This window comes from Lolium perenne, chromosome 7 (genome assembly GCF_019359855.2).
Source record: "Lolium perenne isolate Kyuss_39 chromosome 7, Kyuss_2.0, whole genome shotgun sequence".
NCBI classification, from domain to species: domain Eukaryota; kingdom Viridiplantae; phylum Streptophyta; class Magnoliopsida; order Poales; family Poaceae; genus Lolium; species Lolium perenne.
This window is the reverse complement of record NC_067250.2, coordinates 207,495,135-207,516,319: the sequence shown is the minus strand read 5'-3', so window position 1 is coordinate 207,516,319 and position 21,185 is coordinate 207,495,135. Positions and strand designations below refer to the sequence as shown.

The following is a 21,185-nucleotide window of genomic DNA, read 5'->3' as shown; positions in this document are numbered from 1 at the left end:
CTCTCCACGTCCCTCCTGGCGGTGTTGGCTCCAGCTGCGGCGGCTGCCTTTGCCATCTTGGCAGCTACCTCCTTCACGCCGTGGTTGCCTGGGCTCACGTGCGCGTTCTTCATTCCGGCTTCTCTGAGATTTAGGTGCGCGCTCTTCATTCCGGCCCCTCCTGGGATCAGCATTGTCGCGGATATTGATTCCGCCCGGACCAAGGGGTGTGGCGTTTCTGGCAGGACTGCGCTGGCGAGGGCGCGGAGGCACGTACTGGTTCTGGGGCGGTGATGGGTTCCGGTACTTGTCCTTGCCAGAGTACATCGCATCCTTCCCATTAGCTTTATCCCTAGGAGGGGTATCCGAATATATGGGGGGTCGGATTTGGGTGCTCCCTGGTCTTTCTCCGGTGCTCCGTTGATCCGGTGCGCAATTGATCGTCGCGGCGCTCCCTTGAATTTTCAGTAGGCTCCTTCTACGTTGTAGATACACAGGCCTCCGGGTTGGATTTTGACCTGCGCGAAGTGTCCTCCTTACTTTGTTGCATCATGGCCGTGGCGATGACTGTACGTAGATGCTCGATGTCGATCTGGTCATTGCACTTGGCCAGGAGCTCCGTCGCCTTTTTCATGTTATCCTTTGGAGTTGCTAGAGGCTTGTGGCAACCTGCGGTGTCAAAGTTGATGTTGCGGGGGCGGATAACTTCTTTTCGCATCTGCCTCGCTTTCCTCATGGTTTTCTTTGACTGTGGTTTTCCACTCCTCTGCAAGCTCTCTAGCCCTCACATATTCTTCTTCCGCCAAGCGCCCGTTTTCTAGGGTCTGCTTGTATATCTTTTCGGCTTCCATCTTGTCCTCAATGTTGTAACCTTGACTATGTGCTCGGATTCCGCCAGGAGTTGTTTACGCTTAGCTTCAAGATCTTCTAGATCCGCAACCACCTCTGGGATAATAGGGGTCGTCAGAATCTCCGGCTGTTGAACATGTTCTTCGAGTTTTTTTTGCTATTTCGACGAGCGTGTCGGCTTCCATCCCTTCAAAAAACTTCAGGCTCCAGCCATGCGATGGCTCCGGCATCTCACGGGTATGGACCCGCGGACGGTGCCTCCGGCTGTGCTGGAGCCGGGATTTTGGCACGAGACGGAGTCTTCTCTGGATCGCCATCCTCATCGTCATCAATTTCGGACAGGGTCGCGAAGACCTGCTTTGGCGCAGATGATTCACCATCCTCTTTCTCGGCGTACTCTAGCTCCTTGGAGTACCTCTCGTACTCTTCCGAAGCCATGGGCAAAACGTCATCTGAGAACAGGTTGAGGCTATCGAGAATCGAGTCGTCATTATTTCTGGCACCTTCTTGGTGCTCGGATTTGTTGCTATCTCCGGAATCCTCTATCTACACGGGTCCAGCACCTTCCTCTGGAGGGGCGGATCCCGCTGTATGCGTGAGGAAGTGCACGAAGTGACACATTTGCTTCTCTAACACCTGGGAAACCCAGGCGGATCTGCGTTGGTCTTCCACCGCTAACTGCTGCTCAGGGGCGGATTGGTTGGGAAAGTTTCAGCGTCTCAGATCGGATATTTGCAGCTGCATGCTGCTCAGCGGCGGTCGTGGCTGCATTATTTACCAGTGCGTTTCCGTCGGAATCGACGGTCTCGCCGATGAAGATGTGTATCCCGCCGATCGGGATGATGGAGAGCTTGACGGTGCCGGTCCTAGCCAGAATCTAGCGCTCGTTCTGAGGGATGATCGGAAAGTTGCCGGCGTACAAGTGGCGTCCCACAGCGATGGTCTCGCCGATGCCCCAAAAGGTAGAACCCTCTCGATTCCGACCTCGAGACGCCGCTGGCCCCACGGTGGGCGCCAATTGTCGTTGCCTAATCGACGGTACCCCGGAGGGGGGATCCTCACGAGGGGGGAAGAAGTAGGGGCCATAGGGCGGAGAGCCGTTGGGACGGTGGTACGCGGTTTACCCAGCTTCAAAACACGCTGCTCGGAGGTAGGGCCTACTGCTGCTTGTCTAGAATTATCTGGGAGCTTTCGCGTTGTTACAATGAGTTGTGGTTGTCCCTCTAGGGCTCCCGGGATCCAGTTTATAAAGGCGTCAGGATCTAGGGTTTCTACGGAGAGTCCTAGCCGGAATACAATCTTGCCTAACTACGGAATATTACATTGTCGTGCATGTCAAGGATCCGCCTACTACCTAAAATGTCGTACTGGATCCAGCTACCTTGATGGACCTTGCTAGATCCGACTCCTGGCACAGGTCAAGCTAGATCCGGCTCCTTGTTTTTGGGCTGGACTTATTCCATCTTGAGCAACAGCAACTGAGCTGCCCGATGGGTCGTATGCCACCATCACCGTCTGTGGGCCACCCGAACTTGCCGGATCTAGGCACTGTCAATGCTACACCCATGAACTATACCCACAACACCAATGTTGAATAGGAAATACTCCGCTTTTATATAAACCTACTAAGTATTACAAGCCAAGACTTTAACTAATAATTTAATCATAAAAATAAGTTACATAACACCAGAAATACAGAAGTGTACTTTAGCCAAGAGAGAGAGGGGGGTTCTCGGAGAAGATACTCCTTCTTGGGAACCTCGACAATATCTTATCTCCCTTGTAAATCTCCTGTTCATACATGCACGATGTATGGTTGTTAGCCTCCAGACGGCCTAAATCTAGGTAAAATCCTTGTGTTTTTTAGTGTTTGCATGTTCACCAGCAGAGGTGGAGAAGGAAGAGATCTTGGACGTTCACTTGTCACCCTCATACCGAACAAATAAAGGGATACCCTATATCTCTGATGTTCGAGTTCTCGACCTAGACACTATGTAATTAAATGGTTTCAACCTTCTAAAAAAGGTGAAATTTTTTGTACATTAACACTATGTACTGAGATATACGGTTTTTAAGGAAACATAGGCCTAGTATATAGGATAAGACTCCGTTTCCATGAAAAAAAAAGAATGCTAATACTCGGTTTATGGAGACATAAGTATAACACATGCTAAGACTCACTGTGTACAAAGACATGTGCGCCCGACTACAATCATACGAGCTGGAGAAACCCAATGTTGAATCGTCATGGAGGCATCCCTCCGCTTATATATATATATGGAGGGAGTATATATGTGCCTACTAACTATTACAAGTTGAAACTTTAACTAACAATTTAATCGTAAAAAAATAAGTAACACAACACCAAAAATATATCGTAGGAAACATATTTTTAATATGAATCTAATGGTACTTGTGATTACATATAGCTCATATTATGCTACTATAATTATTAGTTGAAGTTTTGTTGTGGCCTTATATATATAAATGGAGGGAGTATAAATTATGAATTGCAAGTGCAAGTGCATAGTGTTAGTTGAACCATATTTTTGTGTGAAATATTGTCCCAAGTTGATCGCTGACGAAGGGCAAGGGTTGTGGTGTTTGGCATTTCGTCACACCCGAGCCATCACTAGGTTCGAGTGAGTTGACTTCTTGCAGTTTATGCAAAACTTAAGAAGGGGGCAGCCGTGTCATGGAAAGTTGAGATGTAAAAGATATACCACCTCCGTTTAGAATAAGGCGCAAGTGTATCTTAAGATGCATTATAACCGAAAAAAATAGCAGTAAAATCTTGATGGTATTATGAATTAATTGTTATATTTTTATTTTTTCGATAAAGGAAATATATTAATATCAGAAGATACCAATTACACCCAGCCCTTTGCAATAACGCAATGTCCTAATAACATTACGGATGCACACAGCCAAAAAAAAGAAAAAAAAACTAAGAAATAAAAGTCCCGCTACAGTATCCTAGCCCTAGCAACAGTAATACATCCACCACCAAGACAACACCTGAAATTCAGACTCTTCAAAAGCAACGTCTCCATGAAGGGAACAGTGCACCAGCGCTGTTGTCGCTCGATCAAAGATCTTAGGTTTTCACCATGAAAATAGTCTCCGCTATCAAAACAATGCATTCAACAAGGACATTGCTAGGCACAACCAGTTAAGGTTAGATCTTGGATTTTCACCCTGAAAGGTAAGACTCCGAACTTCACATGTTCTGCCGCCCCACTTTTATACCACTGTTACGAAGTCCGGAACACCAAGCAAGTCCCTCAACAACGCAAAGACTTGAACCTCCGTTAGATAGTCCTCCAAATCCATCCTTCATGATATTCTTTTCTTCTGACTTCACCATGAACCATCTGTCACTTGATGTCAACATAGAAAAGAGCTTCACGCAACACCCTCCAAAACCAAACGGTCGAAATAAAAGTATGGGTGCGTACGACCGAATACCACCGATCCAACAAACTCCAGGCAATAGAAGCACTGTTACATTCGCCGGTGGTGCCTTCCGGAACTCAACATTTCGGCCAGATCATGAAGGGCAGGCCTCCAGCAGGTCTTCATCTTCCCCCAAAAGAGACCCTAGGACCGCCGCCTTTATTCAGGTCGCCCCCCCACGCCGACGACCATCCCAGGCTGGTCATGGTTGCCGCCGGAGATACCAAGCAGATCGCGTAGTCCGAAGACACCGCACACGCCTGGGCACCGCCGCAGCCGAAAGCCAACCCTCCACCGCCGGCCGCCGAGAGGCGGGGAGAAGGGGACCTAGGGTTTCCCCTTGCATCCCGCCCCCACCCCTCTTTCCGCCGCCGGCAGGGCACTCCACCACCTCGTCGTCCGTCATGGCGTCCCCGAGCCAAGGCCAGGTGCCGCCATCGAGGTCCCCAATGAAAGGGCCGCGCTTCGGCCCGAGGAAGACGACCGACGCCGACCTCCTCGCGCGAGATGACGAAGAATCCCCGTTGGCGCCGGCCGGCCTTTTCCAGACCATTGGAAAACAATTTTTAATGATGCTAATTTTATACCAATTTTTTTTATCTATTTTACGTATTTTTTTCAAATAAAAACACGAAAAATGAGGGTGTCTTATTCGTTGAAATGGAGGGAATATGCAACAAAATAAGCAAAACAAGATAACTTTGCCAAAGAAAAATCCTCGCCCCGAGGTGGCCATGGTAATTAAGGATGCATCGATGGTGTTTGACTTCCGCATCTTGCCATGTGACAAGTCAACTGCCGAAGAAACTAAATCAGTTTCTTGCATAAGTTAATCTAACTGTTGCTCTATCTAATAATATACCTTCAAAATTTGAACGTCGTGCCTCCCTTCATTTTGGGTTAAATTTCCTTGCCGATTCATCACCCTTCCGCTTTCTTGGTGCCTTCCCAGGATGAACTCCGTGGAGATGCAACCAGGGTACAAGAAATTAGAAAAGGCAGATGGTTCTGCAAACTCTTTGGATGTATAGATCCTCATTTGCGATTCATCTTTAGCTAGCTTTTTGTTCTGTGCAAAGAAACCTGTGGCTGAAAGCGAAAAACTCGATTTGGCAGGATGATAGGACGGAGGAGCAGAAGAAGATCGACGACTGGCTCCCGGTCACATCGTCAAGGAACGCCAAGTGGTGGTACTCTGCCTTCCACAATGTCACCGCCATGGTCGGCGCCGGCGTGCTCAGCCTTCCCTACGCCATGTCCGAGCTCGGCTGGTAGGTCGACACCTCTCGATCGATGGTTAATCAGGCCGGCAACTGGTATTTACTTGTTTTCATATGCAGGGGCCCTGGCATCGCGGTGCTGGTGATCTCGTGGGTGATCACGCTCTACACGCTGTGGCAGATGGTGGAGATGCACGAGTGCGTGCCCGGGAAGCGGTTCGACCGGTACCACGAGCTCGGGCAGCACGCCTTCGGGGAGAAGGTCGGCCTCTGGATCGTGGTGCCGCAGCAGCTCGTCGTGGAGGTCGGCGTCAACATCGTGTACATGGTCACCGGCGGCAAGTCGCTCAAGAAGTTCCACGACGTGATCTGCGACAGCAAGTGCAAGAACATCAAGACCACCTACTTCATCATGATCTTCTCCTCCGTACACTTCGTCCTCTCCCAGCTGCCCAACCTGGACTCCATCTCCGGCATCTCCCTCGCCGCCGCCGTCATGTCGCTGTCCTACTCCACCATCGCGTGGGGAGCGGCCGTGGACAAGGGGAGGGTGACCGACGTGGACTACAGCGTCAGGGCCACCACGACGCCCGGGAAGGTGTTCGACTTCTTCGCCGGGCTTGGCGACGTAGCGTTCGCGTTCGCAGGGCACAACGTGGTGCTGGAGATCCAGGCCACCATCCCGTCCACGCCGGAGAACCCGTCCAAGAAGCCCATGTGGAAGGGTGTCATCGTCGCCTACATCGTGGTCGCCCTCTGCTATTTCCCCGTCGCGCTCATCGGCTACTGGGCGTTCGGCAGAATTGTTGATGACAACATCCTCATCACCCTCTCCAAGCCCAGGTGGCTCATCGCCATGGCCAATATGATGGTCGTTATCCATGTCATCGGAAGCTACCAGGTACTGTACAAACACAACAATCACTCCTACACCAACTAGTTATCTCCGTAAATAATTATAACATGCTATTGCGATGGACATGGCTTTCTTTCCCCATAGATTTACGCGATGCCGGTGTTCGACATGATCGAGACCGTGCTGGTGAAGAAGCTGCGGTTCTCGCCCGGCCTCACCCTCCGCTTGATTGCCCGGTCAACCTATGTTGGTAATGCCCCTTCCTCTTCAATTTTAAATTTGTTGACATCCAAGAATGACGTCTTGAACTTCAGATACTGATAAGAATACTATGTTTGCAGCGTTCACGATGTTCATCGGCATCACCTTCCCATTCTTCGGTGGGCTGCTCGGGTTCTTCGGCGGCTTTGCCTTTGCACCGACTACCTACTTTGTAAGCAAAAAATTGGAGGATCCTCTTCAATTTCAATAATCATTCATATCAACTGTAAATTTCAGAGTTTCTGATAAGATCCAACCTCTTGTTCCTGCCCTGCAGCTTCCGTGCATCATGTGGCTAACCATCTACAAGCCCAAGAAATTCAGCCTCTCATGGTGCATTAACTGGGTAATAAACAACCATTAATACACTTCTCGTCCATACGTAGATACTCCACATACTAAGTTATTTATCTTGATGGTGTTCTAATTTTCTTTTGTATTCTCCGTGATGATGTTCAGGTCTGCATCATCCTTGGGGTGTGTCTCATGGTTCTGGCGCCCATCGGAGCTCTCAGGCAAATCATCTTGAAAGCCAGCACATACGAGTTCTACTCATAGATCACTATTACAATCACCATCACTCATCCTATCGTTTAGATTCGTGATTGTTGAAAGCAATTAATCTATTTCGGCATCGATCTACTACGAACATTTTTTTGCCTAGTAAAGAAAACAAAAGGAAGAATATAGTAGTACAACGGATTGTTAACTATGGAAACGACGGATGGACCATTCTTTAATGTGTGTTAGTCAAAGCAAAAGAAAAAAGGGATGTACGTAGTTGGGGTTAAACATACGAAATGTGTCCGTATTTGTTTTGACCTTCTGTTGTGCACATAGCGGACAGCTCTTGTCTATACAATTCATGGTTTGCTGTAGTGGTACTTTGACATGATGTGTTCGGTGTGGTTAAATACATGATGTACTCAATCTCTTTTTATAGTTAGAAGCCTAATGCACCCAAACAGATGCACGCCACGTTTGTGTCATGTGTGCCCATCTTGTTCATGTACTTAAAGATTTATCTAAAGTTGAATGCGTCTAGACATGATTTAGTGTCTACATATATCTAACTTTTAATAAATCTTTGACATATTTCATGGAAGGGAGAGAGTATTATAGTTTCATCTTAATTTCACGATGATCACCCTTCTCCCAAAAGGACCGAAGACTTCCGAAGATCCAACAGCACCTGCCCATTTGTCTACTAAATGTCAGGTTAAAATCTTCTACTACTGTAAAAGAGGCAACACAAACCGCAGTACCTTGATGGTTCTAAAAAGTTATTTGACCCTACCAACAGCCTTTCACGTAGTCAATATAGCATGGAGGCTGCAGTTATTTGAGACTATTCATGAGCTTTATACTTAAAAATCTAGATGGAGTTATATTTAAAATCCATTTTGGAAAACCCCTCCTACACTCTGTAGGTACTTCTTCAACCAACAATCATGTCCTTAAGAAAAAAAATTCCTTATAGATTTACACATTTTTCCTTCTGCTGAAAACTCCGAGAATCGTTTGTCCGCTCCCTCCTGCAATATTTTTTGTTTTTGTTTAACACAAACGTACAACACAATTGCTTTTCTGCATTTTGCACGCCTGACAGCCATGCTAGGTGTGTGTTTGGAGGACAGTAAACTTTCTGTTTTTTTATTTGCCGGATAGAACTCATTTTCACGTTATTCCCATGAATTGATGCATGATGAATATTCTTCATGCATTATGGTTCCAATCTCATGGCGATCAACTTCTGCAGAATGGGGCCAATATCCAACAATACATGCCTATTTGTCTACTAAATATCAACTTTAAAACTTCTACTACCTCTGTCTAAAAATAGGTGTTTTAGTTTTGTCTAGATGCATATATATCTACATTCATTTTAGTTACAAATACATTTGTATCTAGAAAAAGTTAAGACACCTATTTTTAGATGGAGGAAGTACAAAAGTTGTTGACACTTACCGCGTTACTTTGGTAGTTCCTTTTACTAGTCGATATCTCATGGAGGTAGTGGTAAATCTAGTTGGGACTGATCATGAGCTTCATACCTCGTTACAAGGAAAATCATGAGCTCCATACAAAAAAAAAAAATCAGTTGAGTAATATTTCAAATCGATTTGAATAGGCCCGTGATAAGTCTGCAGGTTTTTCTCCAACAAACCATCATGTCCTTATTAGTGAACATATGAACCGGCACTAGTACCTAAGTGGCTGTTACATCCCGGTTGTGACAACTATATATATCATGTCCTCTCTTGACATTATCCGCACGCTTTAACCGTCCACTATGCACTGGAGCTTCTGGAGGTCTGCGCTGAATATGCCCAAACCATCTTAGACGATGTTGGATAAGCTTCTCTGCAATCGGTGCTACCCCAACTCTATCTCGTATATCATCATTCCGGACTCGGTCCTTCCTCGTATGGACACACATCCATCTCAACATGCGCATCTCCGCTACACCTAACTGTTGAACATGCCGTCATTTAGTCGGCCAACACTCAGCGCCATACAACATTTTGGGTTGAACCGACGTCATATAGAACTTGCCTTTTAGCTTTTGTGACACTCTCTTATCACAAAGAATGCCAGAATCTTAGCGCCACTTTTGTAGGGATTTGATTACCAAGTGAAAACCCGGTTACTTTGGGCCGGTAACCGGAGTTCTCAGCCCACTCCGCTAAATGAGAGTTTATCACGTGAAAATCCTTGGTCTATTTAAATTTGGGCTGGTTGGTTAGACCAACCTAATCGTACCATGTCCCCCTCCGCTATAATCCCATGCCCAACTCATTTTTCGGAAAACTTTCAAGTCCTCCCCTCCTTTAACAATTAATCTCAAAATGTTTTGAAATTTTCATGTTTGAAATTCAAATTTTGTTTGAGAATTTCATCTGGTATTTAACCGGCTATCTCTGGTAACCCTGGTTACCAGGAATCTGGGGCCCCTTCGAGATTTTGTTTCTTACCAGTACCCAAATCATCATAAACTGAACATAAATAATCTAGAACCTCTAGATTTTTTTTTCACGTCATCTTGGCAAGTTTCATGTCCGTAAACAGGCTCAGTAAAATTGAGAAGCAAACTAAACCTAAAGTTCGTGTACGCGTGGGTGCTTTAATTTGAGCTTATTGAAATTGTAGGAATGATACGGTATTTAATAAGGTTGAAACTCCTCATCTTTTTATAGGTTATCCGTATGACTACTTATTGGTTCTAGAAGTAGTGTTACCTGCAATCGGGAACGTAGCGAACACCTATAAATTCTGGATGCAATTATCTGGAGACGGTTGCTCGGGTCCATTTACAGCCATGCTGACTGGTGGCTTTTTTAGAAGAATTTAAGATGCTTTAGCGCATTGATATGCACCCTATGTGATTCATGAGATATATACTTTTGAAGCTCTAAATAGTAATCGAACAAATAGTTATGTGTAATGATTGATGCATTGGCTGAGCATTGCTCCCCATTTCGGGAAAAAAAAAGTCCTACAACTGATACAGAATCATACACGAGTTCACCTCACCTATTTCTGCTCACATTTGCTGAGAAGCTTTCCGTTGAAAACCATACTTGCCTCTGAAAATTATAATATCTGTCACTGTCTCTCCAGGTCCAGGATTCGTTGGCTCTCGCGGCAAGTCAATGTCTGGGTCTGTCACAATCTCTCTACTGCTGCAGTTCCGCTTAGTGCTGGCACGATCGTGCGTAGACTTTTATAACTTGGATGTCCAAGTGGCGGGTCGGTTGGTTTTCTGTTTAACAAGCAGCTCAATTCTTCACTTCTCTTGTGAAGAAAAACTTGTACGATCTTCTACAATCAGGCCACCAGTCACACGCTGACGGCCCGCGCGTTGCGGCGGGAATCTAAAAAAAAAAAAAAACTCATCTAGATACATTTCAATGAGATCTGCTCTATGATCTATTAGCGCATACAAAATGCAATGCCTAATTACATGTGTACAAATGTGGCGGATGCATATTATTTGCAAAATGCACAAATAATAACACTAACAAATGTAAAGTCGATGAAAAATAAGTGGAAAAAGGGCCTTTGGTCGCGGTTCGCAACTGCCATTAGTCGCGGTTCGCAACTACCATTAGTCGCGGTTGCGCAACCGCGACCAAATAAGCGCGACTAAAGGCCCCCCCTTTAGTCGCGGTTGCTTAAGAACCGCGACTAAAGGCCCGTCCACGTGGGCGCCAGGCGACCGTCGGGGCGGAGGACCTTTAGTCGCGGTTCTTCTGGCCAACCGCGACTAAAGGCCGCCGCAGGTTTAGGGTTTTACCCCCCCCCCCCCCCCCCCTAAACCTGTTTTCTGTTTAATGTGTATTGTTTTATTTCTTTTGTGCTTTATTTTAATTTTGAAGGAGTTTCACATATTCTACGGTAATACATACATGCATATGAATGTACAATTTCAAACAAATTTGAAATTAGAACCAAAAAGAATTCAAGAGGAAGATACAATATATATTCAATATCATCGGATGACCATATACAATTTTGAACAAGTTTCCATACATAATTTAATGCATATGAAGTTCTACGTCCTCGTAATAGTGTTCTCCTTTAGGATGGAGGACTTCCCTCCTGAACCATCCAGCTAGTTCCTCTTGAAGTGGTCGGAAGCGAGCTTCTGGACTAACCATCTTCCGGAGGTTATTCCTCTGAGCATTGGTATCACTCGGAACCCACTCAGAGGTGTATCTCCGGATCATCTCACAGACATAGTATCCACATAGATTGGTCCCCGGTGGCTGAATATCGCCACCATTCTTAGCCACTGACCTTTTGAATTCTAGCTCTTTTTTGAAATCACCGACCCTTTGATCTGAGAACCGTCTCCAAACCCTACGAGGCAAGGAAAATTAAATGAACAAGAGAGTTATTAGTTACTTGATATTAGGAAATGAACGAAATAGGCCGATCGATATAGAGCGCAAATGAATGAAAATAATTACTTCTGCAGCATTCTTCTCATGTCGTCCCAAAGATTTGAATCCAGAGTCAGAGAGTCGTGGGCGAGACATGTGGAGGTGTCAAATTTAATTACTAGCAGAATCCAGTGGAACCTGCGGACACGATACATGCACAGTACGTCATGCATAACTCATCGATTAGCCGGCCACATACCATGCATGGAGTAAACAAAAGAGAATGTTGTCAAGACAGAAACACTCACCCAAAATGGTAAGGAAATAGAATATCACTTTTGAGTTCCTGCTTTGTAAGAAACTGCCACAGGTCTTCCTCCACGTCGGCGGGGTGATGCTCTAACACATATCCATTAACGATGCGTGGGTCAATGAACCCAACATCATGGATGTTCCTTACTCTGCATTCCTTAATCTTCATTCTGCATGTATAATAGCGGACACAACAATATAGTTAGGACATATATATAGTGCAGGCAATATGAACGAGATGGGGTAGAAATAAATCACTTACAGAACGTAGCAACTGATGATAGATTTGTCGAGCTCGCGCAGATTGAAAAGCTGGAACAATTCACTCAGATGAATTTGTACATAGTAATGTTTGAAGTGATGCTCATATCTAACTTCCGCATAAATATATTCTTTGTCGTTTTTATTTTTTATGTAACCCTTGTACCATTTCAGCAGACTTGTCATTTGTGGAGGTAGATCATCTTCCTGCGCAGGCTCGACGAGAGGCCCATTCGGCACATATGTAATTACTACCTCCTTCACTAGCGCCTCATCAAGGCCTAACAGTTCACGAAGAGTCATACCTAAGTTGGCCGCTTGTTCTCTGGCACTCGTTACAGTCAATCCCTGTGCTGCCGCAGCTTCTATGATATCGGGGGCATCCGGACCGGCGGCTTTCACTATAAGCGGGGCAATCGATTGTTTACTTTGTTCCCCGAGCAGGGCAACTCGTTTCCCGCTTTTTTTACTTTCTAATTCCGCTTTCTCGGCCTCCTCTTTCTTCTCCTTGAACATGAGTGCCTGCTTACGAAGTTCACGTGCATAGTCGTCAGGCAGATTCTTCGCGGCTTGGGACGGTGTGTTCAAAAATGACTTAGCCCACTTCTTTTGCTCATCAGAAAATACTGGCTTGGGCTCGGGCTCTCTTTTCTTCTTGCAGTCCGCCTTCCATTTCTCATAATCAGCAGTCGCGGCCGCGTCGACTTCCTCGGCACTACGTTCCCAAGGCCTCGTGGGGAGAGGCTTCAGTGATGGCTCCGGTACCTTTGTTATCTTAGGTACATAAGGGTCCGGGTTAATACTCCAGGACTGCTTCTGCTTCTTCACCGGAGGTGGATTGGGGGGCGGCGTCTGCTTACCCGCCCGGGGCGGACTAGGGGGCGGCGGCTGCTTACCCGCCGGAGGTGAATTGGGGGGCGGCGTCGGCTGACGTGAAGGAGGTGTAGGTGAAGCACCACCACCACCACCGCCACCGCCACCACCACCGTAGGGGGGTGGACTTGTTGGCCTTCTTGGCGCCTCGCCTGGAAACTTGATAAACTTCTTTTGCCATAGAATGATATGGTGCTTGACATCTCCAAGTCTTCTCGCCCCTTCAGGTGTAGCAATGTCAATCTCCAGGTCCTCAAACCCTTGGACTATGTCCTCCATCGTCACACGAGAATAGCCATCTTGAATGGGGTTGTTGTGGTGGAGTGCTCCAGGTTTACATGGTAAAGCACTGCCGATGGCTACCTTCATGGACATGTTCCCGATAGGATAATACAGATGACATTCTTTCATCTCCTTTACATCGTCCACGGGGTAGCGAGGAGGCTCCGGTGCAGTAATTTCGATCGCCGGAGGCTCCGGTGCAGTAATTTCGATCGTCGGTGCATGTGCACCAGCCGGTGGGGCCTCCGTGGAAGCCACGCTGCTTCTCCGCTACTGGCTTCCGAGATCCACTGGATGATCTTCATGCTGCGCCCGAGCTGCATCTCTTTCGGCTACTAATACACTCACGGTTTTCTTCATCACATCCATTTCCGATGCCAACCGTGCCACAACATCTGCATCCCGATCCATCTTTCTCTTACGGCTTCTGTAACCGTACGGAATGTGCCCCATGCCTCGTACAAGTCCTCCGTGTTCAGGATTCCCGAGGGCTTTTGTCAGCGCGTCGTTCTCTCTGTTGAACTTGATCTTCCCCTCTTGAGCATCCCTTATTGTGTTAATAAGGGCTTGGGTGGGTTTAATTATTTTGCCCCGGTAAACACACTCCCCAGTCTCCGGGTGTAGCGTTCTACCATGCCCGTACCACCAGCTTTTGGCCCTTGAGTCCCATCCCTTCGTACCTGGACGGATTCCTCGCGCCCTTAGCTCGTTCTCCATCTTCTCCCACCTAGGCTCCCAAAGGCGATACCCTCCTGGCCCCATAATATGATTGTACTCCTTCTTAGCCGCATTTTCCTTATTTTTTCGATATTTGAATGAACTGCTCCGATTTCTTTTGCTTCACAAATTCTGGCCAATCATGTTTCAGTTTCTCATATTGTCCTTTGAAATCCGGAGTCTTGTTCTCGTTGACATAGTCACGGGCTAGATTTTGCTTGAATTTCCGGAATGCGTCGGCCATCTTATGAAGAGCGAACTGTTTGACTAGCCTCCTCCTCTCCTTGTTTTCATCAATCTTGTTACCCTCCTCATCGAATTTGTTGTATTCCGGAGGTAGAACAAAATGTTCCATAAGCTTTTTGAAGCAATCTTTTTTTGTTCTCTTATCGACAAAAGTGAAACCAATTTGTGCCTTATTTGGCTCATTCCACTCCTGGACGGTGATCGAGACGTTGTCTCTAACAACGGCTCCGCATTGGTTGATAAACTTGGTGGCGTTCTTGCGGGGCTCCAGCGGCCTGCCGGTTGCACTGTCGACAACCTCGATGGTACATGTTTCTCCTTGTTTCATCGTCTTGGTTGCGCCACGCTTTGACGACGTACTCGATTGTTTCGACGATCCGGCCGAGGGCTAAAATAAGAAAGAGAGTCGCGCGCGTTAGTACACACATATTTATTCAAATCAGTTAGTTTGTATCACCAGAGGCTCAATGTATATATATACCTCGGCGCCGGAGGTGGTTGCTACTTCCAATTGAAGATCGTCGTTTATCGACGTTTGTTCGGCATCATCTTGCTGACGGCCTTCATCTTCACCGTCAAGGTTCAGATAAGAAGAGATATCATCTTCTTCTTGTTCGGTCGGCACATATAGAATATCGCCGTTTATGATGCCGAATATATGGTCTTCAGCGTTCGGATCATAGTTGTCCTTAATCGGGTCAGCTCTATCGTCCGCCATATGTCAGTCCTGAAAACATGTAGTAAAAATAAATTAATTGTGTATATACATTATCACATCTCTTCTACATATAAAGAGAGAGGGCGACGAGGGAGGCGAGAGGGGGGACGTAGTGACCGCGTGACCGAGAGACCGGTGGCGGTGGCGGTGCCGAGGACACATAACCCTTTTCGCCCCCTCTCGATCCCAAAAAAAACACCGCATGTATACGGAGGGGCGACGAGCGCTGCCCCCTCCGTATACGCGCGGTGGTTAAGTTATGTGTCCTCGGCGCCCTAGTGCGTGCGTGTGGCGCGCCGCCCTAGTGCGTGTGTGTGGCGCGCGCCCCCCGGCCGGCCGCCGGCCTCCCTCTCCCCCTAGATCTGGTACGTTTTGTTAAGTCAAGATTTTAAGTCAAAATTATTAAGTCAAAAAAAGTCAAAATTTTAAGTCAAAATTGTTAAGTTTTAATTTTATTAAGTCAAGATTTTAGTTAATTAAGTAAATTTGTTGTTCAGTAAAAAAAGTGTAATTAAATTTGTAACTCCGTTTTAGTTTTGTTTTTTGAATTTGTAACTAAGTTTTTTTTTTAGTTTTTTGAATTGTTACTAAGTTCTTCACATATAATACACGTCCACAAAGTTGTTTCGTTTTTAATTAAAAAAACTTAGTTAAAAATTTAAAAACTTAGTTACAAATAAAAAATAAATAAATAAACTTAGTTACAAATTAGTTCTTCACATAATACATGTTTAAAATTTAATTAAGTTACAATTTTAATTAAAAAACTTAGTTACGATTTAAAAAAAAAACAAAAAAAAAACCAAAAAAACCGGCCAGGCCCCTGGCCCTTCTCTCCTCTCCTCTCTGTGTGCTTCGTCTCTGCCGAGCGGGGCGCACCCCGCGCGCGCGGCGAGGGCGCCGGCGGCAAGCTGCCCTGCGGCGACGACGGCCGGGAGGGCGGCAGCGGCGAGGACACTCGCGGGGGCAGCGGCGAGCGGCGGCGGTGCCGTCGTCTCCATCGTCGATATGCGGCAGCGACGCGGCGCGAGCGGAGCGGCGGCCGGGGAGGAGCTCGATTAGCGCACGCGGACGGGAAGGGCAGCAACATACGGCAGCGTGTTCGGCGACGGACGACGATGGCGACGGACGACGGCGACGACGGACAACGGCGGCGAGCGTCTGAGGAGGATGTCCGCGCGCGCAGCCTGACGGTTCGAGGAAGAAGAAGAACTGGCCGGCCGTTCGCGCCCGCGCGTATTTATAGGGACCACCCTTTAGTCGCGGTTGATGACACGAACCCCTTTAGTCGCGGTTGGCCAGACCAACCGCGACTAAAGGCTTTTTTCGCCGGGTTTTTCGTTCCCGCGCCACAGACCTTTAGTCGCGGTTGGCGAGGCCAACCGCGACTAAAGGTGCTTTTCAAATTACTTTTCTTTTTTCAAAATGTTAAAAATACATATAATATATCAATAAATTTAGAAAAATAAAACTAATTCATTTCAAAATCATAAAATACAAATAATATATCAAAAAATTCAGAAAAATAAAACTAATTCAATTCAAAATGTTAAAAATACATATAATATATCAATAAATTCATAAAAATAAAACTAATTCATTTCAAAATCATAAAATACAAATAATATATCAAAAAATTCAGAAAAATAAACTAATTCAATTCAAAATGTTAAATATACAAATAATATATCAAAAAATTCAGAAAAATAAAATTAATTCAATTCAAAATGTTAAAAATACAAATAGTATATCAAAAAATTAAGAAAAGTAAAACTAATTCAATTCAAAATGTTAAAAATACAAATAATATATCAAAAAAATCAGAAAAATAAAAGTAATTGAATTCAAAATGTTAAAAATACAAATAGTATATCAAAAAATTAAGAAAAGTAAAACTAATTCAATTCAAAATGTTAAAAATACAAATAATATATCAAAAAAATCAGAAAAATAAAACTAATTCAATTCAAAATGTTAAAAATACAAATAGTATATCAAAAAATTAAGAAAAGTAAAACTAATTCAATTCAAAATGTTAAAAATACAAATAATATATCAAAAAATCAGAAAAACCAATTTCTTCCCTCATCTGTCTTCCTGCCCTCCGCTTCCCACCAGTTCTTCCCGGCCACCTCTGTCTTCCCATAAGTTCTCCCCGGCCTGTCTTCCCGCCAGTTCTTTCCCGCCTCTTTCTTCCCGCCACTTTCTTCCCGCCTCTTTCTTCCCGCCACTTTCTTCCCGCCTCTTTCTTCCTGCCACTTTCTTCCCGCCTCCTGTCTTCCCGCTCCCATTTTTCCCGCCATTTGTCACTACATATATGTAGCCCGGCTTGGCCAGCATTATCACATCTCTACAATCTCTCATCACTCTCTCATGGCTTCCACCGCACCCACTCTAACCTACCAGCAGGTGGAGGAGCTTTGCGCCTCGAACTACCCTTGCCCACCGGGCTACCGCGTCCCCGCCGGCTGGAGCCTAAGCGCCGGCGGTGTGCCGGTCCCTCCCGTCCCTCAGGGTACTGCGCGCCGGGCGGCCATCACGAACCACTACTACCTCGACCTCACGCCGGAGCAGTGGATGAATCCCCGCTGGCATCCCGATAACCAGCATACTTGGGACGCCTTCTTCATCAATCGGCGTGAGAGGGCGCTCGCCAGGTATGAGGAGGACGGTCTGCTTCCTGGGAACTTCCACGAGGCCGGCCGTCGGCTATGGTGGTACGGCCGGACTCTGCAGAGCGTCATGGACTACATCACGGCCGGCGATATCCCCCGCCTGCGCTACCCTCAGTTCGAGCCACGAGCGCCGCCCGACGATAGCGACGACATCAGCGACGACGACGGCGGCAACTTAGAAGGCGACGACTACCAGTACAACGGCGGTGGCTATGAAGACTACGAGTATGCATATTATACGCCTAGGCAGGAGTATGACTAAATCACTCCAAATTTCATGTATCATCAGTGGTATCTCGAATCATTCGAAAATGGACACCAAACACATCACGGGTAATATAATTCACATGATCCATTCAACAAAGTTTGGTACAATAAATTATTATACATCATTTCTTCCCTTGTGTCCCTTCTTGTTTACGATTGTGCCGTATCCATGGAGCATCCTCATCATTTAACTTAATGCTTGGGTCGGTGTTCACTTTGAAGGGAAGAATTTCAGCAAACATATTATAATCTTCTGACATGTCTGTCTTGTCCTCCACTCCCACGATGTTTCTTTTCCCTGAAAGAACAATGTGGCGCTTTGGATCATCGCATGATGTACTGATCATTTTCTTATCTTTCCGTTTTCTCGGTTTGCTACTCATGTCCTTCACATAGAAAACCTGAGCGACATCTTTCGCTAGGACGAATGGTTCGTCAAGGTAACCAAGATTGTTGAAATCCACCATTGTCATTCCGTATTGCTGGTCCACCTTTACCCCACCTCCTGTTAGCTTGAACCATTTGCACCGGAACAAAGGGACCTTAAAGGAGGGTCCATAGTCAAGTTCCCATATCTCCTCTATGTAACCATAATATGTGACCTTTTGCCCATTCTTGGTTGCTGCATCAAAGCGGACACCACTGTTTTGGTTGGTGCTCTTTTTATCTTGGGCGATCGTGTAAAATGTATTCCCATTTATCTCGTACCCTTGGAAAGTCGTTATAGTCGAAGATGGTGTCTTGGCCAACATGTACAGCTGATCTACAACATCATCGTCATTCATTAAATGTTTTCTCAACCAACTGCCGAAAGTCTCCATGTGGGCCTTCCTAATCCAGGATTCAGGCTTCCCCGGGTTGTCCAAGCGTAAAATATTCTTGTGTTTCTCAAAGTACGGAGCCACCAAGTTGGAATTAGTCAGAACTGTGTGGTGTGCTTCAGTCATAGAATGGCCGTCCATACATATCGTTGATTTCCTTCCGATCGTGCCTTTTCCACTTAGTCTCCCTCGTGCCGCGATCGAGGAAGACCAATCGGCTTAAGGTCAGGAACAAAGTCAACACAAAACTCAATTACCTCCTCATTTCCATAGCCCTTGGCGATGCTTCCTTCTGGCCTAGCACGGTTACGAACATATTTCTTTAATACTCCCATGAACCTCTCGAAGGGGAACATATTGTGTAGAAATACAGGACCGAGAATGGAAATCTCTTCGACTAGGTGAACCAGGAGGTGCGTCATAATATTGAAGAAGGATGGCGGGAACACCAACTCGAAACTGACAAGAGATTGGACCACATCGTTCTGTAACCATGGTAGAACTTCTGGATTGATTACCTTCTGAGAGATTGCATTGAGGAATGCACATTGCTTCACAATGGCTACTCGAACATTTTCCGGCAGGACCCCCTCAAAGCAATCGGAAGCAATTGCGTCATAATCACGTGGCAGTCGTGAGACTTCAGGTTTTGGAACTTTTTCTCCGCCATGTTTATTATTCCCTTTATATTGGACGAGAATCCAGACGGGACCTTCATACTGCTCAGGCATTCAAAAAAGATGACATTCTCTTCTTTGGTCAGAGCGTAGCTGGCACGACCTTAAAACCATTCCGGATGACAGTCATCGGGGTCTTTCAAACGTTGCTGGTCCTGCCGTGCTTCCTTTGTATCATTTGTCTTCCCATACACGCCCAAGAAGCTTAGGAGGTTCACGCAAATATTCTTCATAACATGCATCACGTCGATTGCAGAGCGGACATCTAGGACTTTCCAATATTCTAGCTCCCAGAATATAGATTTCTTCTTCCACATGGCTGCGTGCCCGTCAGCTCCCTTCGGAACTGATTGTCCGCCAGGACCCTTTCCAAAGATGACTTTCAAATCCTTGACCATATCAAATACCTCAGCACCAGTGCGTTCCGCAGGCTTCGGCCGGTGATCTGCCTTGCCGTTGTAATGCTTGACTTTCTTTCTTACTGGATGAATTTTCGGAAGAAATCGACGATGCCCAAGGTACACGTTCTTCTTACAATTTGGCAAATGTACACTTTCAGTCTCATGTAAGCAGTGCGTGCATGCATTGTATCTCTTATTTGACAGTCCCGAAAGGTTACTAAGAGCAGGCCAATCGTTGATGGTTACGAAAAGCAACGCTCGTAGGCCAAATTCCTCTTCTTTGTGCTCATCCCACACACGGACACCAGGTCTGCCCCACAGCTGTAAAAGTTCATCAACTAATGGCCTTAGGTACACATCGATGTCGTTGCCGGGTTGCTTCGGACCTTGGATGAGCACTGGCATCATAATGAACTTCCGCTTCATGCACAACCAAGGAGGAAGGTTGTAGATGCATAGAGTCACGGGCCAGGTGCAATGGCTGGAGCTCTGCTCGCCAAAAGAATTCATGCCATCTGTACTTAGACCAAATCTTATGTTCCTTGCGTCAGCTGCAAAATCTTTGAACTCTCTGTCGATCTTTCTCCATTGCGTTCCATCTGCGGGGTGTCTCAACTCCCCGTCCGACTTACGGTCCTCTTTGTGCCATCGCAACAACTTGGCATGCTCTTTGTTCCTGAACAGACGTTTCAACCTTGGTATTATAGGAGCATACCACATCACCTTGGCGGGAACCCTCTTCCTGGGTTTCTCGCCCTCAACATCGTCACCAAGGTCATCGCCTCTGATCTTATAACGCAATGCAGTGCATACCGGACATTCATTCAAATTCTCGTATTCACCGCGGTAGAGGATGCAGTCGTTGATGCATGCATGTATCTTCAGAACCTCTAAACCTAGAGGGCAGACAACCTTCTTTGCTTCGTACGTACTGGCGGGCAACTCGTTATTCTTTGGAAACATATTCTTCAACATTTTCAGCAAGTTTTCAAATGCCGAGTCTGCTACACCTGCCTGTGCCTTCCATTTCAGCAAATCCAGTGTGCAGCCCAGCTTTTTCAGACCATTATCGCATCCGGGGTACAGCGACTTTCTGTGATCCTCTAACATGCGATCCAAATTCTCCCTCTCCTTTTCAGTTTCGCAGCGTCTCCGTGCATCAGCAATGGTCCGACCAAGATCATCAACGGGCTCATCACGTGCCCCTTCGTCACCTTCCCCTTCACCTTCCCCTTCACCTTCAGCATCCTCCATGAAAGTATCACCGAAATGATCAAGATAGTTTTCATCGATGAAATCATCCCCTTCTTCATCTTCTTCCATTATAACCCCTCTTTCTCCATGCTTGGTCCAACAATTATAGCTTGGCATGAAACCGTGCCGAAGCAGGTGCAGGTGAACTTCTCTTGAGGAAGAGTAACCCTTCTG

General features: G+C 46.2%; 1 protein-coding gene across 1 annotated transcript; it reads left to right on the top strand.

The window, feature by feature from the left end:
* The first annotated feature begins 5,140 nt into the window (after positions 1–5,140).
* Positions 5,141–7,681, top strand: LOC127314376 (lysine histidine transporter 1). The gene is made up of 7 exons (XM_051344836.2): positions 5,141–5,309; positions 5,401–5,555; positions 5,625–6,405; positions 6,505–6,610; positions 6,702–6,793; positions 6,899–6,967; positions 7,081–7,681. The coding sequence occupies exons 1-7, from the start codon at positions 5,238–5,240 to the stop codon at positions 7,177–7,179; spliced, it is 1,374 nt and encodes a 457-aa protein (XP_051200796.1). The 5' UTR covers positions 5,141–5,237; the 3' UTR covers positions 7,180–7,681.
* The last annotated feature ends 13,504 nt before the right edge of the window (positions 7,682–21,185 follow it).

Coding starts and splice junctions, on each gene's coding strand:
- LOC127314376 (XM_051344836.2), top strand. CDS start 5,238: ATGAACTCCGTGGAGATGCAACCAGGGTACAAGAAATTAGAAAAGGCA. Junction 6,406..6,504: donor ATGTCATCGGAAGCTACCAG/GTACTGTACAAA, acceptor CTTTCCCCATAG/ATTTACGCGATGCCGGTGTT. Junction 6,968..7,080: donor TCTCATGGTGCATTAACTGG/GTAATAAACAAC, acceptor GATGATGTTCAG/GTCTGCATCATCCTTGGGGT.